The sequence below is a fragment of the Nothoprocta perdicaria genome, unplaced genomic scaffold, assembly GCF_003342845.1.
Source record: "Nothoprocta perdicaria isolate Ctin4 unplaced genomic scaffold, notPer1 scaffold_35, whole genome shotgun sequence".
In the NCBI taxonomy this organism is placed as follows: domain Eukaryota; kingdom Metazoa; phylum Chordata; class Aves; order Tinamiformes; family Tinamidae; genus Nothoprocta; species Nothoprocta perdicaria.
Genome location: NW_020455588.1, coordinates 3,758,418 through 3,775,726, shown reverse-complemented (window position 1 = coordinate 3,775,726; position 17,309 = coordinate 3,758,418). Strand labels below are relative to the sequence as shown.

The 17,309-nt window shown below is 41.5% G+C and overlaps 1 protein-coding gene across 3 annotated transcripts in view; it reads right to left on the bottom strand.

The window, feature by feature from the left end:
- Positions 1–14,803, bottom strand: part of PAM (peptidylglycine alpha-amidating monooxygenase) — a 69,818-nt gene extending 55,015 nt beyond the window's left edge. For all 3 annotated transcript variants that reach the window (XM_026044065.1, XM_026044066.1, XM_026044067.1), the window contains exons 1-4: positions 14,685–14,803; positions 13,401–13,521; positions 5,309–5,366; positions 78–165 (exon numbers count right to left, since the gene is read on the bottom strand). In XM_026044065.1, the coding sequence (XP_025899850.1) occupies positions 78–165; positions 5,309–5,366; positions 13,401–13,521; positions 14,685–14,779 (362 nt within the window). In that variant the 5' untranslated portion in view covers positions 14,780–14,803. The remainder of the gene's footprint in view (positions 1–77; positions 166–5,308; positions 5,367–13,400; positions 13,522–14,684) is intronic.
- Positions 14,804–17,309: the final 2,506 nt, after the last annotated feature.

The window sequence follows — 17,309 nt, the reverse complement described above, 5'->3', positions numbered from 1 at the left end:
CTTTAAAAGGTTTATTTGGAGGCAAACAATTTGGGAAATGTTAGGTACAATTATAAACGCAAGGCTGCAAATCTTACCAGTAATCTTCAGTAGAAGAGGGCTCATTACATCCAAAGAGTAACATGTGATGGACAGTGTCCATGCTGGCATGTGGTTTAAAGTCAACTGAAAAACAAAATGATAAAAAAGGCTCTGTAATATTCCACACAAGGAGCACGCACCCCCAGTCACTTTTCTTACCTTCTGCATTACACTTACAGTTTTACAAACTTTTGCTACAATTCTGTGCAATGGTCTTTCTTCCAAGCTAAAGGCAGCACACTTCATTTAGTAATTAAAAAAAAAAAGTTTCCCCACAAAGCTATTTCATTTTTCTCCTATGTTAAATACGACACTTAGTATGCATCTCAACATACCAACAAATTGTAACATACTCAGTCTTTGGAATTCAAAATTTGCACTTGTGATTTAACAGTGCTCCTTTGCTCCTTTATTAATGTCTTGTTTCCATCAAAAACCCAAATGAACAGGATGTTAGAGTTAAGAGCTGTTAGTTGCTGTAATATTTTTTTCTAGCAAAAAAATTTGCTTAGGTTCCATGAAAAAAATTATAATGTATTCTTACTCACATCTAAGCTCCTTTGGAATAGAAACCAATATTAATTTAAAGTTAACACCATCACATTGACCAAATACTCCTCCTTGTTAGAAACTTAGATGAAGGTCAACGTTCAGTATCCCAATGTCTCCGTTTGTGGTACAATGCCACAAAAACACCAGTGCTGCTCTTCCAAAGGCAGTGCTCCTGTTCAGGATAGGACTGTGACGCACAGGAGGGTGCTTGTGGAAACAGAACAAGCTATACCTTAAGTCCCTTTATTCGTACTCAAATAGAACCAATACAGGGAGTGGAAAGGAGTTTTCCTTCATTCCTGCTCCAAGTCAATTCCGGCTGTTGGGCGAAGCCGGGAGATGCAAGTTCCCCGGCTTGCTCTGGGACTCCAGGGCACAGGAGAGATGCTCCAAAAGAAGAGCTCCGTGGGTTATTTTGCACACTGCATCTTCTTCAAAACGGCTTCAGAATTGCTAAGCTCACTAGTACAACTAAAGTCCAAAGACTACATAATCCCTCCCCACATATATACACCAGAAAATGCTACTCATTCCATAGCCATAAAACAAATCTGCGTTACAGAGAGACCTTCTGTTTCGACATTTTTATCATCAATATTTAATAGCAAAGCTATGACTAATTTTTGTGTGGGATGGACAGTATGGGATTCTGTGTGGACTCTCTAGCTTCGTTTCTAGGTGTTTCACGCTGCTCCCGGTTTAAGTGGGTTTCTGAAGGAGTTCCTAAGCAGTTCATAAATGTGAAATACGACCCTCTTTATATGATGCTTCTTTTGACCCCCCTGCCATCCTGTCACCTTTGGTGCTTCCTTGGATGTGTGAGCCAGGAAGGCTTTTGTTCCATCCCCATACAGAGCCTGTTGCAATGACATTCTGGTCTATGTGACCCTTAAACACTGCCGTGAATTATAAAATACTAATATTAATGACAAGGGGAAATAATGCACCACAATTAAAGTAAAATTAGGTTTTTGAATGAGCCATCTGCATACAGCTGCTTTAGCTCTTATATCCGATCATTCCCACTGAGAGAAGAGCCCTAAAAACTTTTCAGTCTGCCTGCTAGGGAGAGAGGGCTCTAGCAAGTGAGTTATTTTCTTGCAGAGCAATTTTCTTTGCAACACTCCCAAGCTTATGTCAGTGGTCCTAAACGGGATGGGGAGGTCCAAAGAAAGCCATTCAAAAATAAAATAAAATACAATTAAAAAGTATTAGTTAAATCGTCATAAAGCGATTACTGAAATGACAGAAGAGTAACAGTTTTAGTATATACCACACTGGATCGAGAATCCGGTCTGCCTTACTGGCCTAACGAGGTGCTGCTCTGGAACACGAACTGCATGAGAAACAGGAGGGAGCAGACCAGAAATGGCTGGAGAAGACACCGACTTCATCTTAACAGCATTTCTTAAACTATGTATTTAACCAATTCATTTCTAACAAGTTCATCTTTGTAAGCAACCACCCCATCATATAACATTGACAGCTTTTTATTCTTTAATAGCTTCCTTCTAAAGAATCTGATCGAATTCCCTTTCAAGAAAGATATCAGCGCATCAGTGTTCAGGGTGATGGATTAGCAGGACCTTCAGCTCGGTGAAGCTGTTGTGTTGAGGTATTAAAGAAGTTTATCTACGCCAGACTAGGGTAACAAGCCCACAACATCCCACAGTCCTGTAGGGGAGAAGAGCAATAAATCATCTAATTACTACCATCTGTGTTGCTGAGCATAACAGGCTCCTTCTCATTTGTAAAGCACCATTTGACAGAGAGGGCCTTATCATCAGTCAGTACGAAAAAGACACATTTATTTACTGGCCAGCCATGTGAGTGAAAGGAAGGAGATGAAGATGACAGTCAAATTTCTTGGCTGAGCAGCTCCCTGTCAGCCTCGGTTCCTATGAGTATCTGTAGGACACCCTTTAGCCATCACTCCTGCTCAGCAGTCACGAGCTGACTTTCATTAAAGCCCACACCACTAAAGACACGGGCTGTTTTCTGCTTTAGCTATATTTATCCATACACGCGCTAACCAAACAGGAGGTGGAAGAAAAAAAATGTTGGTTTGTTTTTAAGCATGACTGTAATTGTACTTCTTTGAAAATGTGCATACTAATCTCACTCATGGCTACGTTCTACATACAAATTTCAGAGGCATTTCCCAAGAGCACAGGCTGTGTGCAACATGAAGTTACACGTCGGACCTGTGGCAAGGTCCACCTCCCCCAAACGAGCACTGCTGCCGGCCTGGCCGGCGTTCACAGCCCCGAGCCCGGGCAAGCCTGCCTGCCTGCCGTGCAGGCTCATTGCTAATTCCAAGTTCATAAGTGGAAATTCCATAAAGAGAGAGCTATGGACAATGCTTTCCGGTCATTAATGGACGCACTACTGGTCACATGCCATGTTACAGCACCGTCTCCTCTTCCAAAGTGTTTAAATTCCATCAACATGCAACAAAAGCGGGGGAAATAAAGGATAACAGAAATGAGTATTACCAGGGAACTGCCACCTACTCTCAGGTAATTCACCCCTCTGTGTTTCTCTTTCTCCTCCCAGGTTTACTCTGTTTGCATCCTGGGCATTCCTACCTGGTTATGCTGCAAGCTCTTTAGATCCTATATTGCCTTCTCAGCAGAGAGGGAAAAGCAAGCCAGCGTGGCAGAAGCTCCTGCTGGCACCTTCAGAAGCTTTTATCATCAAACAGAACAGCAATCTGTGAAAGCTAATGCTCCCATAGCAGTTTTCCAAACAAAAAACAAGTTAAAGACCCCTCTGTCACACCTTACCTAGTTAGATAACATTGGCTATTTGTATTTCCCTTGCATTTTTCAGTGCTTAATCCGAAATGCAGTGAATGCAGAATCTGCTCCAACCAGATAAAAAAACCAGAAGCCACCATTTTTAAAAGAGCGATTTCATTCTGTGTATATCAATCTTTTATGCTTATTTAAGCAGCACAGAACGCATACCTGCAAGTAAGCTGATAATTAGTTCCACACTGCTTAAAGATATTAAGAAACAGTTAAATAAAAATGCCATTAGGCATCTCATTTTTTTAGATAATACTTCTTGTAAAAACCTTTCGCTATATTCTCCTTCCTGAGAAGTTTTAATTTGCTATTCATCTATTTCTGTGACAGGTCATTCTGCATTTTTATGTGCTCCAGATTGAAGATGTCTGTGCCCAGCTTTCTAGGCAGTTTCTACACAATTTCTGTTGATTGCGGAGACTCCAATCTGATAAATCATTTTCTACCGTAATCACTTTCCAGTGACTTCTCATAAATCCAATGGAGTTGACCACATGCTAAATGTTAACCACATACTTGCATGCTTTCCTGGACAACATCCCTTAAAAAGCACGATTTTATTTGTTCTTGTTTTAGGACACACAAATACAAATTTAAGTAATGCTGTTATGGGAAAACTATGTTCACAGAAGAGGATTTTTTTTAATTATTTGCTAATTGAGTTCTTGCTCTTCCCAAAACCCCGACAACTGGAAGAGTTTCTTCATACAGACCCTGTATTATTTTGTGTCACATGTGCTCAAGCACAGTGATCAATGGAACAGTAACTAAATGTGATAAAAGTCTGAAAAAGAAGCATCTAAATAATACAAGCATCTAAAAAATACAAGTTTGTCTGCAGAAATATAAATGGGTTGCCTTATGAGAGCCACATTCAGATTTTACACAAATTTCACTTAAAAAAAAATTTTTTAAAAGAAAACTCTTTAGTGAGTTGCTTTAGATATATATAACCCTCAAAGAATTTCCTGTGGATTTAGTATCAGTAAACAACATATTCCCGAACATGTGCAATATGCCAAAAAAGATTCGAGCTGCGGACTTTTGCTACTCAATGAAGCACTAAATATAAAGTGCTTAAACAGCAGGTTGGCACACCGTTTTATCAATCATGTAAAAACAGAAAAAAAAAAGCAGAAGAGCTTGCTGTGACCACTGCATAGCAGCCATAGATGACCAGAGACTGAACATGCAATCCTCTATATGCTAATCTTTCCTCCCAGAGCTAACCTCATGGTCAAAATTTCATTTTGCAGTCAGGGACCGACTCTACTAAATCTGAGAGAAAGTCTCAAATTTTACCTTTTCTTCCTCCTTTTCTTAGTAATCATCCTACAAATGACAAAAAAAACCCCACCCCAGCACTGCTTTGAGTTAAAATAGCAGTTTATGCAAGGATATTCATGTGAAACTATCAAACTATCATCTCATAATAGACTACAAGGGCTCTCCCCCCCCCGCAAAGAGGCCCAATCTTACTGCATTCACTATTGCCTGCAAGTGTGAGGGATTTGCAGCCCCTACCAGCAGGTAAATAAACAGTGTGCTGAGCAGAGAGGAATGAGGCACCCGGCCCGAGACAGAAAGCCAATACGTTACAAATGGGGCTGCTTGGCCCCGGCTGCCCGCGGCATCTGCATGCAGCTCCCTAACTACTCCTCCTCATGAATCTCTCCAGACACAGTTTGTTATCTCGACTCTAAGTAGCTCTTTCCAGCTTGTTTCTGCATTAGTCATGATGAATGCATTTTAGAAACTCTGACAGCCAAGACTAGAGTTGATAATGGTCATAATAAATAAATAAAACACCTTTTATCTCACTCTTCAACGGCTTACTTAGGTGTATGCAGTCAATCAACACTCACCTACATAGGCTTCATCGTCCACCAGGAGGGGTACTGACATGCAGAGGTAGGTATCGGACTATGAAGAGACACAAAAGAACACAAGTTACCTTAAAAATCAGGCATGCTTAGACTGAACAGAAGCATCAATAATCTGCACATTTCTGATGATGACTATGGCAGTACCAAATAAACCAGTATGAAGATTCCACCCTTATGAAGTGTGTAGCTTAGCACTGAACACTGAACTGAGTGTTTAGCCATGGCAGCGGCTAAACAACCCCTGAAATCCTTGAAAGCAGCAAACCCCTAACTGGAGAGCCTCCTAAGGCAGGCTATTACGATGCTGTGGTCTTTGTCCACCAAAAAAAACAATCAGTAACCTGCTTGTACAACACAGCTACAGCTTGTGCATGTCTGTGGACTACCTGAAAATCAGCAGCCAAGTCAGCCTTGTCTTCAACAATGCAGGAGATAAGTAGGAGAAGCTCCTACAGAAGTACCTGGGACACCATCAGAAGTACCTGGACACCATCAGCCATTTACCTGAACTCTTGGCCAAAGATGAAGTACAATATAGGAATTTCTACTAAAGTAAATTAATTCATTGTCACTTTGTGCTTTTATTCACAGTACTCCATTTCGTCAGTAATGTGGCTTTTAGGATAACAGCTTCACTATAAACTATTCTATTTTTTTTCCCCTCCAACTTCAAAGTTTTGAAAGACAAGATGATCAGTACTTCCTGATCCATGAATATCCATGGACTCCAAATGTGACAGGACTTCCACAAGGTTTGTGCAAAACAGAACAAGTTCTCACTACAAAAACAAAAAACAAAAAACCACCACCAACAAACCCCACAAACCTTCAAGCCTAATTTAAAACAGGAGGCTGTAAATAAACAATGAGATGCAAGTGAGGGGGAAGGACAGGGACACAGGAGATAACGGTGTGCGATTACACAGAGCAGCGATGTACACAGATAAGAAGCTGTTCTTTGTGTTTCTTTACTAGGAAATGGGAAAGATGAACACAGGTCATAGACACAATTGATGTGAATGGTTTTGTGTACCCTGGATATATGCACTTACAGAAGCCAAGTTGAGCATACGAAAGCTTTCAGAGGAAAGCAAAAGGAAATAGTCTAACTTTTCTGTATGAGAGAAAAAAAAATCTACCTGTTCTATTATCTAGGTTCAGAACTAGGGTTTTCTTTTATCCGCTTGTTTGTGTAAACTTCATTTAGGATTCTAAACCCAAACTTCGGAAGTCAACAGCAGAAATGCTTAGCAGTGGGGTTGTAATAAAATTTTAGATGTCCTGTATTTAACCACCAATTGAGTTTAGTAATGAAAGCAGTCTAGACAACAAACAAAAAGTAGATCTATTTTTGACAAGTACTTATTTCTACCAAATAAGAACTACATTAGTAAGAATAAAGTCTAAGAATTTAACACAGGCACTATGGGATGAGATTCTGCTACTTGTTTCATACCATCAGCCCTGACTATAAGAGCCGAGATCGACTCCTATTTTCTTCTTTCACTTTGTAATAACAAGTAGTTAATAGGAAATTGCAGGTGTGTTAAAGCAGGTATCACTGCAGGTGTATTAAAGCAGGCATCTTGCCATTCATTCATCTTAGTTGGTACAGAAGCTGAACCATGCATCCTTGAGTGCTCTAATATGCTGACAAGTAGTAACAGTCTCAGGTAAACTTTTCTTTCATGTTTTGTCCTCCCTCTTTGATCGCAAAATGCTTAGAGAAGTATTCTTAAATAACCTGCCATGTGTTTAGGAAGGTTCAGATTTAAGAACTTTCTTTTTCTTTAAATTTCTTTTAATTTAAGAGAGTGGAAAAAAAAAAAAAAGAAGTTCGTTATACCTGCTGCTCTGGAAAGGAAATGAAGCATTCCAAGTTATTTACTCCCCGTCAGGCCAGGTTGTTTGGTTATTCTTCTCTACCACCTATACTGCCTTCTATTAGTTAGTCTTGAGCCTGCTCTCCAAAAACCAGAAGCCCCTTCACCTCATTCCGTGGAACTCCTGGGCAGCCCTTCTTTGAGGGGACAGGCCTACAGCTGCCCAGCACAGGCAGACACCGCCGGCCTGTCGCGCAGCAGTCCTCACCTTTCCCTGTACTTCACCCCTTTCTTCCTACTGCTCCAGCAGATCCTATATTATTTCCCAGCAAGCTCCCTCTTTCTCCTATTTCTCTCTACCCACATGTATTTTTCAAGATCAGATCAACAAGGATATAACCCCATAAAATTAATCTAAATCCCTTGAAAAAAATGTTTCCAATAATTTCTAGAAAGCCAAGAAGCATATCTGAAGAGGAAAGAAAAGAAAGTCAAGCTTATAGATGGGTTACAAAAGCAACTTGACAGACTCACGATCCCAAGAGACTCCAAGATCTATGAAACATAATTAACATGATCAAGCCACTAACTTTCCTTTATTCCTGGAAGCAGGACAGCATATTTTAGCTACTGCAATGCCTGCCCTCTCATCTGACTCCTTAGACTCTTCCCATAAATATCTGCTATTAGGCGTAGTCGGAAAAAAAATGCTGGGCCAAATGGGTAAGGCAGCCAATCAATGTGATTATTCTGAAGCCCTTTACTACTGGTGATATGAAAACTTCTCCTGGCACAGTCAAGTCTTTTCAATTTTGCGTCTGAGGTAGAGCCAAGCACTACCTAGCTAGTGAGATGAGGTAAACAAATGAATAAGCAGCTTCTAGGTCCAGCAAAACAGATTCTCATGGCTGATCTCAAATTGTCAAAGCGTTGCACCAGACTTCAAACCTTCAATGAACATGGACATTAGAAGCATTAGGGGAGGCATTCACCCTGGAATCAACAATAATTCTGCCCCTTTATCTCCGCCTCATCATACTGTGAGCATAGGGGCACATGCTTGATCAGCCTTCAAATGAAATTACTACTGGGTAAGTATTTAAGAAATGAGAGAAAAATGCTCCAGTGTGTACAACTACATCTTCGGTAGGGAACGGAAAGAAAGAAGCGACAATATTTTATGCATGTTTGTCAGATCAAGTGTCCTCCCTGTTTAAGAAAAATTATATAAAACATACCTATATTTTTATAGGCTTTATACAAAGCAACTTTACCTGTAGATTTTCATAATAGGTGTAGCAAAATCTTTATTATAAACTTGATTATAATAATCTTTATTATAAACTTTAGTCTGAACTAAAGAATGAAATCTATAGATATTCTAATCAGTATTGAACTACAGGTAGTTCAAAAGTAGTTTACAAAGGAGCCTTGCAAAATCCATTAGACAAGAACCCCTCCACACATTCATACCCTTTTCATATTAAAAGAATCCCACCAAATAGCACATTTTATCACCTTTTGCCTGTTCTGCAACACTTCAGAAGTTACAAGTGCTCAGTTAAGAACAGAATCAATACTGTACCAAGCTGGCTGGGCAAAGAGAGTTCAAGTGAAAGTAGTTTGTCCAGCCTCAATCACATAAAAGTAATTATTTTTAAATGAACAAAATAGCTCGAGCTGCAGCATTAACTGCTTTCTATTCTTTTTTCAACATTATCTTGTATTTGTTGATTAGGAAGCTGATATTCACAACTGCAAAACTGTTACCGGTTTGCAAAGCCGGCAGAATAAACATGTTGTCAAACTGAGCTGATCAAATCCCTTGTGGGAAAGAAAGCTCCTAACACTTCATTTTTAAATAAACCATGCCAGTGTATTATTAGACCAGTGCCAAGAGACGTAATTTTCTTAAAACTATCTTACTAAAGATTACAGAAGCTATTCCTCAGAATGGAAGGCTGGTTCTCTTCTCCACAGCTCCTAGACGTGCTCCAGCTGCACAGCCTCCTGAAATCACTCTTTGTGCTATATAGTTAGCTGCATTTTTCCTGTGTTGCAACTGGAGCTATCAAGAAAACAAACAAAACTCCAGCGCTCTGGATACTTTGGTGGCTCTTATGAGGGCAGTGCGGAATGCCAAGCCGGTGTGTTTCCAAAGGCACTGGGGCGATGCTCAGGCCTGCACTGCCGGAACGCGCAGCTCAGTGACCCCGGCTCCACGGCGCTGCCCGGGCTCCTGGGCACCCACAGGGCCCTGCTGCCTCGAGCTGGGAAGCGCCTCCGTGCAGGGGGGGACATTCTCCGAGCCCGAGCGCTCTCCTCGAGCCGCGCGGGGCTCTTCTCATCCATCCCCCTGCGGAGGGTTTGCGGCCGCAGAAGGTAACGCAAAAACAGGAAAACCCGAGCCCGGAGAGGTCACCGGATCCTATGAACTGGAAGCTACTTGGATTACTTAAGGGAGGCCGCGCGAGGCACCGCAGCCCCTGCCATGCCTGAACTCCCAATATATTGCACAGATTTTTCACACACTTATTAACTCTAGGGGTCCCTGGGAAAAAAACAATCATCATGGTAACCTTTCCCACAGCCTAGAGAACATGCAATATTTATGAACCAAATTTTATGTGATTTTAAACAGATTCTGTAGCCTAGCTTTTCAAACACATCTCTTCATGCAAGCGTACACAGCTAATCTAAAGGTACAAGGATGGACATCAGCTCTGGTCCTGTTCAAATCATTGCACTAGGAATTACAGCACCACCCCCACTCCAATGTGTTCCCCAGGCAGATCATACAAAATCACTGTTTTGCCTTCTTCCCCCCTGCTCCTTTTCCTACTATTTAAACATGTACTTGCATCTCCTCCGTGGACCAGGCTTACGCTTTGGACAGTTTAAGCTGTAGGTTAGCTGGATGCCTAGAAATTAAGAGAATACAACGATCCCTACAGTAATCCTTCTAAAACAACAACATGAATTCTCGTCAGGGTGTACTCATGCACTCCCTCACTGGTAGGGCCACAGCTTCACTGTCGTTTTGCAGGAACACACACAGATGAGGATGACCAAAGAGGTCAATTTTCACTATCTGTTTTCAACGGACAAGAATTATCTGGGAGTGCAAGGGTATTAAGCCACACTGGAATATCCAGGACTTCAGAAAATAAAACTCAAGGCAATGATGCTACAGAAGCATTCAGCACGGCAGCAATGTTGTTTCAGTACTGGCCTTTCTTCTTCCACCTTGGAGCTATTCCTGCCTAAACAAGCAAGGACTCAACCCTTTGCAGAGCAACCCGTTGTTTTACATGGCCCTTCCAACTGCTGGTCACAAGAACTCTGCTGGTCATAGGCTACAGAGACCTAAGCAGTCCTAGGAGACCCCTTTCTACGAACAAACTGTGCTTCTATGCCCTACTCACTGTCCTTGAATGAACGCCAGCAAGTCTGCCCTGCTTGAGCAGGGGGTTGGACTGGATGGTCTCCAGAGGTCCCTTCCAACCTCAACAGTGATTCTGTGTGATTCGCTGCTTCTAAAAATATTACCTCTAGTTAGATCACCCTCAATGGGCCTCCAAATGAAAAATACTACGTGAAATTCAATGGTAAGCTTCATGCAAGAGCTCAGACTAGATCATCCTATTGGTCCCCTCCAGCAGCGTAATTCAGGAATTCTCTGCTCAAACACTCTATTCACTTGTGCCCGACTGAACAACATACATTGTTTACATATTCAACATCAATTGCATAAAACAGCATTACAAATTAGCATAATATTTTACAGCATCCTTGCATAATTATTTATCTTTTAAAGAAAATTAAGATATACAGACATTAAATGTGCAAGCAGACTTTTTTTTTTAATCAATCAGGAAACTAAATTTAATCTTAATTTAGCAGATTCACTAGCTTTTATAGTGAGTTGAATCTCAATAATCAATATAGCTCTATTTTTTGGCACTGCAGCTACTCAGTTGTCCTCTTGAAGCCTTTTCCATCTGCACTATTCCTTCCGCATCTTTCACGACGAACATTACATTAGAAGAAAGTTCTTCCCCATCACAAAAAATCTTTCACTCTTCATTCCACAGATGAACCAATTGCTGACCTGAATAAAGCTTCTACTTCTCTGCATCAACTTACAGCACAATGACACATCTGAAACACAATATTTCCTCTTCCCCCCCAAAATTCAAGTGAAAAACAGAGAGCATAAAAGATATCGGTGTTGCTCTAAAGCTACTACTTTGTTGTTTACGTTTTTAATTCATTCACATCTGCAGTGATTTTGCTTCTCCCTTTCACCCCTTTCCCCACCCCCCTTTACATAAACAGTTATGATTGAAACTCAGTAACTGGAATTGGCCATCACCAAAATAGTGACACATCTCCCCAGAGCTCGTAATAAAGCACTTACAGTGCCTCTGTCCCCTTCATTTCACTGATTTATTTTGGCATCTTGCGCAAGGGGAGACAAACTTGCAGACAGACCCTGCCAGAACAAAGGCCTCCTTTTCCCATATAGGCTCCTATACAACCACCCGCATGGACAACAGGAACTCACAGCAAAGCCACACTCACCAAACCCACATCTTGGTCCTCAACTGGGGCCAACAGCTACACTAAGAAGATAACTAACTAGAAGGCACTACACCCAAAAAAAAAAAAAAAAAACACCTTGAAAATCCTTTAAAAGAGGAATAAGGTAAAGAATTCCTTCCCCTCCGTAGTTTTTCTGTCAAAGGCACCCTAGTCATCTTAAGATCTATGAAGTTGTTGGGAACTTACTGCTGTGGAGAGCAAGGAGATAAAGCGCATCTCCTCTGCCATTACTTCTTGCTGAATACAACAGTGTTCAACTTGTCTAAAAGGAGACAAGTTTTCCCACACAGTTAGTGTGTGCCACTGTGAGGAGAGCAGTGGAGGGGGCAAAAAAAAGCACATGAAACATGAACAAAACTTAAAATACCTACAGCTAGTTACGCTGGATTTCCCCTACCTGGTTAAATTGTGCTCTGCTGCTCTTGCTCTCCCAACATCCTTCCCCCAAATCTTAATTAAAGCATAAAATTTACTATCTGCATGACTACTTTTGGATAAATGTCCACATAAATGAAAATATTATGGTTTTTTTTCTGCTCTTACTAACTACTACAGTATTTTTCTCTCAAGAAAGGCGAGAGGGAAAGAAGTAACCTAACTCTTCACAGTTTACCACATTCTTAAATCTTCATCTAATGAATCCTTAGCTTAGATCGTAAAATCAAAATAAATTCCATATATGCAGCTTAATAAATGGAGAATAGTCTCTACTCTTTCCAAAAACCATTTAACATTTTATGCAGATAGAGATCTTCTAGAAAAATTATACATTTCTGCTTGGCACTCTCTGGAATGACACCGCTTGCTCCAAATTGCATGTTTCAGAGGGGTGCTCCCAAATAACCAAAACCTCACTTTCCCTGTCAGTTTTTTTGGAAAGTGCTATCTGCAACAATGAGTCATCAGCTGCTGCAGCACAACATCATGTTCTTTTCAAGCCTCTGCAGCCCCTTTAAAGAAAAACATGGTCCTTTAATGACAGACATAATTCCCTGCAAGGCCTGCCTGCAAGAAAGCCAGTCAGCTTCATCTCACTTAATGAAACTACCTGCAAAACTGACACTAGAAACTCAGAACTGCATGTGATTTTTAGCACACATGCCTCAAAAAAAAATTTCAATTCTCTTCATTCTTACTCATTTGGCTCAGTAGAGGACAAATCATTTAATATCAGAAAGAATATACTGTTCTAAGTGTTTTGCAGTAGTTGTCCTAGGATATTTTAAGGGTTCCTGGGTCATAATTACTATCTTAAAAGAGAGCTTTATGATTAGTCTCTCTCCACATGCCCGAGTTGTTGCAATGTTCAGTTTAACTGAATATACTGGGACACTATTTGAGACTTGATGTGTTTTAATATCTTGTTAGTATTTTAATATCTTGTTATTCCACTGCTATGTCCCCAGAATAAACTTCAGCATTTCAGCTTATGAAACCAACATGCTACAATAAGTTTATCAAGTAAAAAGACTCTTCTTCCATCTGAGGCACCTTCCTGACTTCTACTCATCTCTGAAATAAACAGAGTGGAGAAGGTCTCCCTGCTTTATCCTGCTTATTTGCTGGCATTGTAGTTAGCGTGTTATTTCCCTAACTACAAAACAAAGAATAAACAGCAGTAAGAAAAAATGCATTTGTCTCACCTGCTTAGGAGTGACCCCAGGCATGCGAATGTCCAGTGCAAAATCTGAGAGACCGAGTGAAATCATTGGCCTGTTGCTTCCAAGGCATTCGTTGGAAAGAGACCTAGTAGTATCTTTATACCTTAAAAAGAAGGAAAGATTTCAAAAATACTTTTTTTTTTATAAGCTTCTAAAGATGGGGCTTTGAAACAAAAAAGTGGACAACTCTGAGGGACTCCAAAACTGATTTGGGAGCTTCATGCTTTTGTGAACAAGGAAAAACCCCTTAGCTACCAAGCAGGTTTTGAAGCAGCTCCTATGAATAATCAGGCAGACTACCTCACACAGCATTGGCTTAAAAGCAAGAAAATACTCAATGCAACCTGTCAGTTCTTCTAAATAAGAGTCTGTGTGTGCCGATAAAGAATTAAATGACAAAAATATTTCAAATATTGCTAAGCACTCAAAGCTTTTTTTAAGACCATATACCTGATGTAGCATGTAATACCAATTAAATCCAAATTATGTGTAAAAGGGAAATTTTTCATTGCAGACACTATGTCATTAACAGCAACTCTGCCTTCTCATTGTATGCCAGCAAAGTAAAGCAGCAAGTTTTACAACTTCACATGATTGTTAAGGAGGTCTGTATTGAACGGAACATAATATAGGAAGGCAGATCACTATGAAGAATACAACATATGAGATGTGATGCAAGTCCAACGCACATTTTGAGCATGTGTTTACAAATAACACTAAACAACAATGGACAGTGTTCCTCATATACAATAACACTTTTTTGGAGGAGTTAAGAGGCTATTTCTCTTCTATGTGTTACTTTCAAAATATTTGTTTATGCAACTTTACATTCGGGACTCCCAGAAATGTCCGGAATTCTCTCATTTTAAGTGATCTAATGCTTCCTCATTAAAGCACACCGGTTTACATTGCAAGCTAACAGGGACAGGGGACATATATTTACTGATCGTGTCAAGTCTCAAGTACCCTTGAGGGTTCTACAAAAATTCCTGTTAATTACTGTTTAATCATTCTAATAGAGAAAACTCCTAACTTCCGAGAGCAACGTGAGGGTAACACAACAGCCAGTCTTTCAGGCAACAAAAAGAAGCCCTTTCAGCATCACAGAAAGGGGTTGCTCAGAATAAGGGCGCAAAACCCCACCAGCACCACGGTGGTTTTTAAGCGGGACATACTAGGGACATCTCCTTCCCACTTGACCGCGCGGGAGGGAGGGAGGGCAGCCCAAAAGCACGGCCCGAAAGCGCGCGCTGCCCCACGACCCACCTCTTGAGGACAGCGAGCGGGCTCCTGAGCGCCAGGCAGCTGCTCTGGGCAAGCAGCAGCAGCAGCAGCAGCAGGGTGTTACTGTGGCCGGCCATGGCCGCCCGACGCCCCGGCCGGGCAGGGCGGCAGCGAGGGGCAGCTCGGCTGCGACGCTGGCAACGCAGTGGCGGCGGCTGCAGTATCACTTTGCTACTCCATCCCCGCGCGCTCGGCAGGCGCCCCGCAGCTTCTGACACACCATCTGCCTCGCACGGCGACGCGCTGGGAAGCGGGGAGGAGGACGGAGCTCCAGAGGAGGCCGGCGCAGGGTCTCCCCTTGCAGGCAGAGGGGCCGGCGCCGCGCTCCGCTCGCGGAGCGGCGCTCCCGGGGCTTTGCCGGCGGCGTCTGAAGGGCGCGTATCAAGCCCCACGGGCAGCGGCGCTAAGTGGCATCGCCGAATCCCACGTCAGTCATCCTCCAGAACCTGCAAAAATAGAAGCGGATGAAGGATGACTAACACATTGCAGCATTAGTGCTCAGCAAATCCCTGCCGAGGCTTTCTAATACATTAGGACTTGGGCGAGCGTTAGCCCAGCCCAGGGAAGAACGCACCAAAGTCTGTCGATTCCTCCCCTCCCTCCCACCCAGCGAGACGCACACTGATACATTCAATACTGATGAGAGGCAAAACTCCCACCAGAATTTGTAGTCTGCCTGGTAGGAAAAACAGCAGAAACAGGCAAAAAAAAGCCAAAGCCTGGAGTATTTCACACATATAAACTGTAACATGTCCTACAAGCAGCAAAGACCAAACAAACAAAACCCCCAAGAACAACAACCCACTCGCAGAGCAAGAAAGAACCTTTCTAAATCCCAACAGCTACGATTAAGTGTTCCGGCACTCCTGGCAGCCTGACAGAATGTTTTATTTACAACACAACCAAAAATGCTGCACAAAAACTACTACTGACATCAAACTCCTTTAGAGAAGCAGGATTCAGCTAACATGTCTTTCGTACATTCAGGTTAGTTCTGCTGAAGCTATTACTTTCCTTCCTGCAACTTTTACCTTAGCTGCCCTTATATCTCTTTTTAATTGATTATGCTATTCAGTTTCTAAAATTTAGGGGTATTTTGTCTTTTTTTATTGTTGTTTTCTTTTGCTTTATTTTATATATTATGTATATGCATATATATATACACACACACATATTTTATATATATATATATATATATATATATAAAATAAAAGAAAAAAAGAAAGCCCTGAAGCTCTGCAATAATGAACATGCTACCAATGGCATACCAGACTTTTTACTAAGCTGTCAAGAGACGAATTTCAACTCACAAATAAGATCCAAACCTTTATAACAGATTCTTTAAGGTATTATTTAGTAATTCTGATACAACTAATTCCTTTGGGAAGAACAAAACAAGAACAAACCCCCCCACTATCTTCCAGTCGCTAGAAACCGCAGCGAAAAGCACAAGCCGCAGGAAAAGAGCAAAGAGAGGGAAAGGAAAGGAGGCGGCATTGCCACGGCCGCGCGGCAGCAACTCGCCGGTGCCTGGGCGCGAGGGCGAGCGCTCGCAAGCCGCGCTGAGCGCTGCGCGGGCACCTCGCCAGCTGCTGGGCAGCTGCACGGATTTGCATTCACGTATTTGGAAAAGATGGACAAAAACACCCGCCCTTGATTTTATTAATCAGCATTAAACTTGGATATTTTAATCAGCATTAAACTTGGATATTTTATTCATTTAAGGCTGGCACAAAAGATTCCACCACAAACAACTAAATGTGGACTTGAGCTTTGTCTGCGGCTCGTCAGGGCAGGCCGCAGCTGCCCAGAACCACCCGCACAGGCACTGATGCACGACTCAGCCCTGCCATTTACATAGAATTGAATCGCTCCGTTCCCGTGATCTATTGATCAATGAATAAAATTGAATTCAGAAATGAATTCTGAGATATTACAGTACGCTATGATTTGATTTTCTGGTTTCTATGCAACAACTCTGAGGGGTTTTTTTTTCTTTCCCTCTATTCTTTTTTTTTCCTTCCAATATGCTTTTCTTTTATATTAGTTTTGAGTATAGCATGGCTGAAGAAATGCTTCATGTTTCCCTAGACAGTACTAACCATCTTTCTAGCCATTTAGCTCTTTCCTTCAGAGGAGAAAAAAAATGGCACAGATCAGAACGTGTGGGGGGGAAAAAAAAAACAACAACAAAAAAAAATTTAATATTTGAAATCCTATTTAGCCCATTTACCAAACAATAACAAATCGGGAGGAGCTGATGCTTAAAAATTCTGCTTGCTCTTAAGACACACGGGTAAGTACATTTAACATGGAAGCACTCTGAAAAGTGAAGGTGGAAAGGAGTAGCAGCTACATCCCAATGGGTACACAACCTGTTGGAGCTTCAAGGCTGGGAATCTGCAAAGGTATTTCCAAGCAACTGAGAAATAAACAGGTGCTCCTAATTTTGTCCAATGCCATGAAGTTGGAAATGATTTATATCAACTGCTACAAACACCTACTTGGCTTATGAATTACCTGGAGAAAACTACAGAGAAACATGATAATTACACAGGGGCTTGCTTGCAGCAGCTTCCAGTTCTCCTTGTAGAGCTAAGCAGAGTA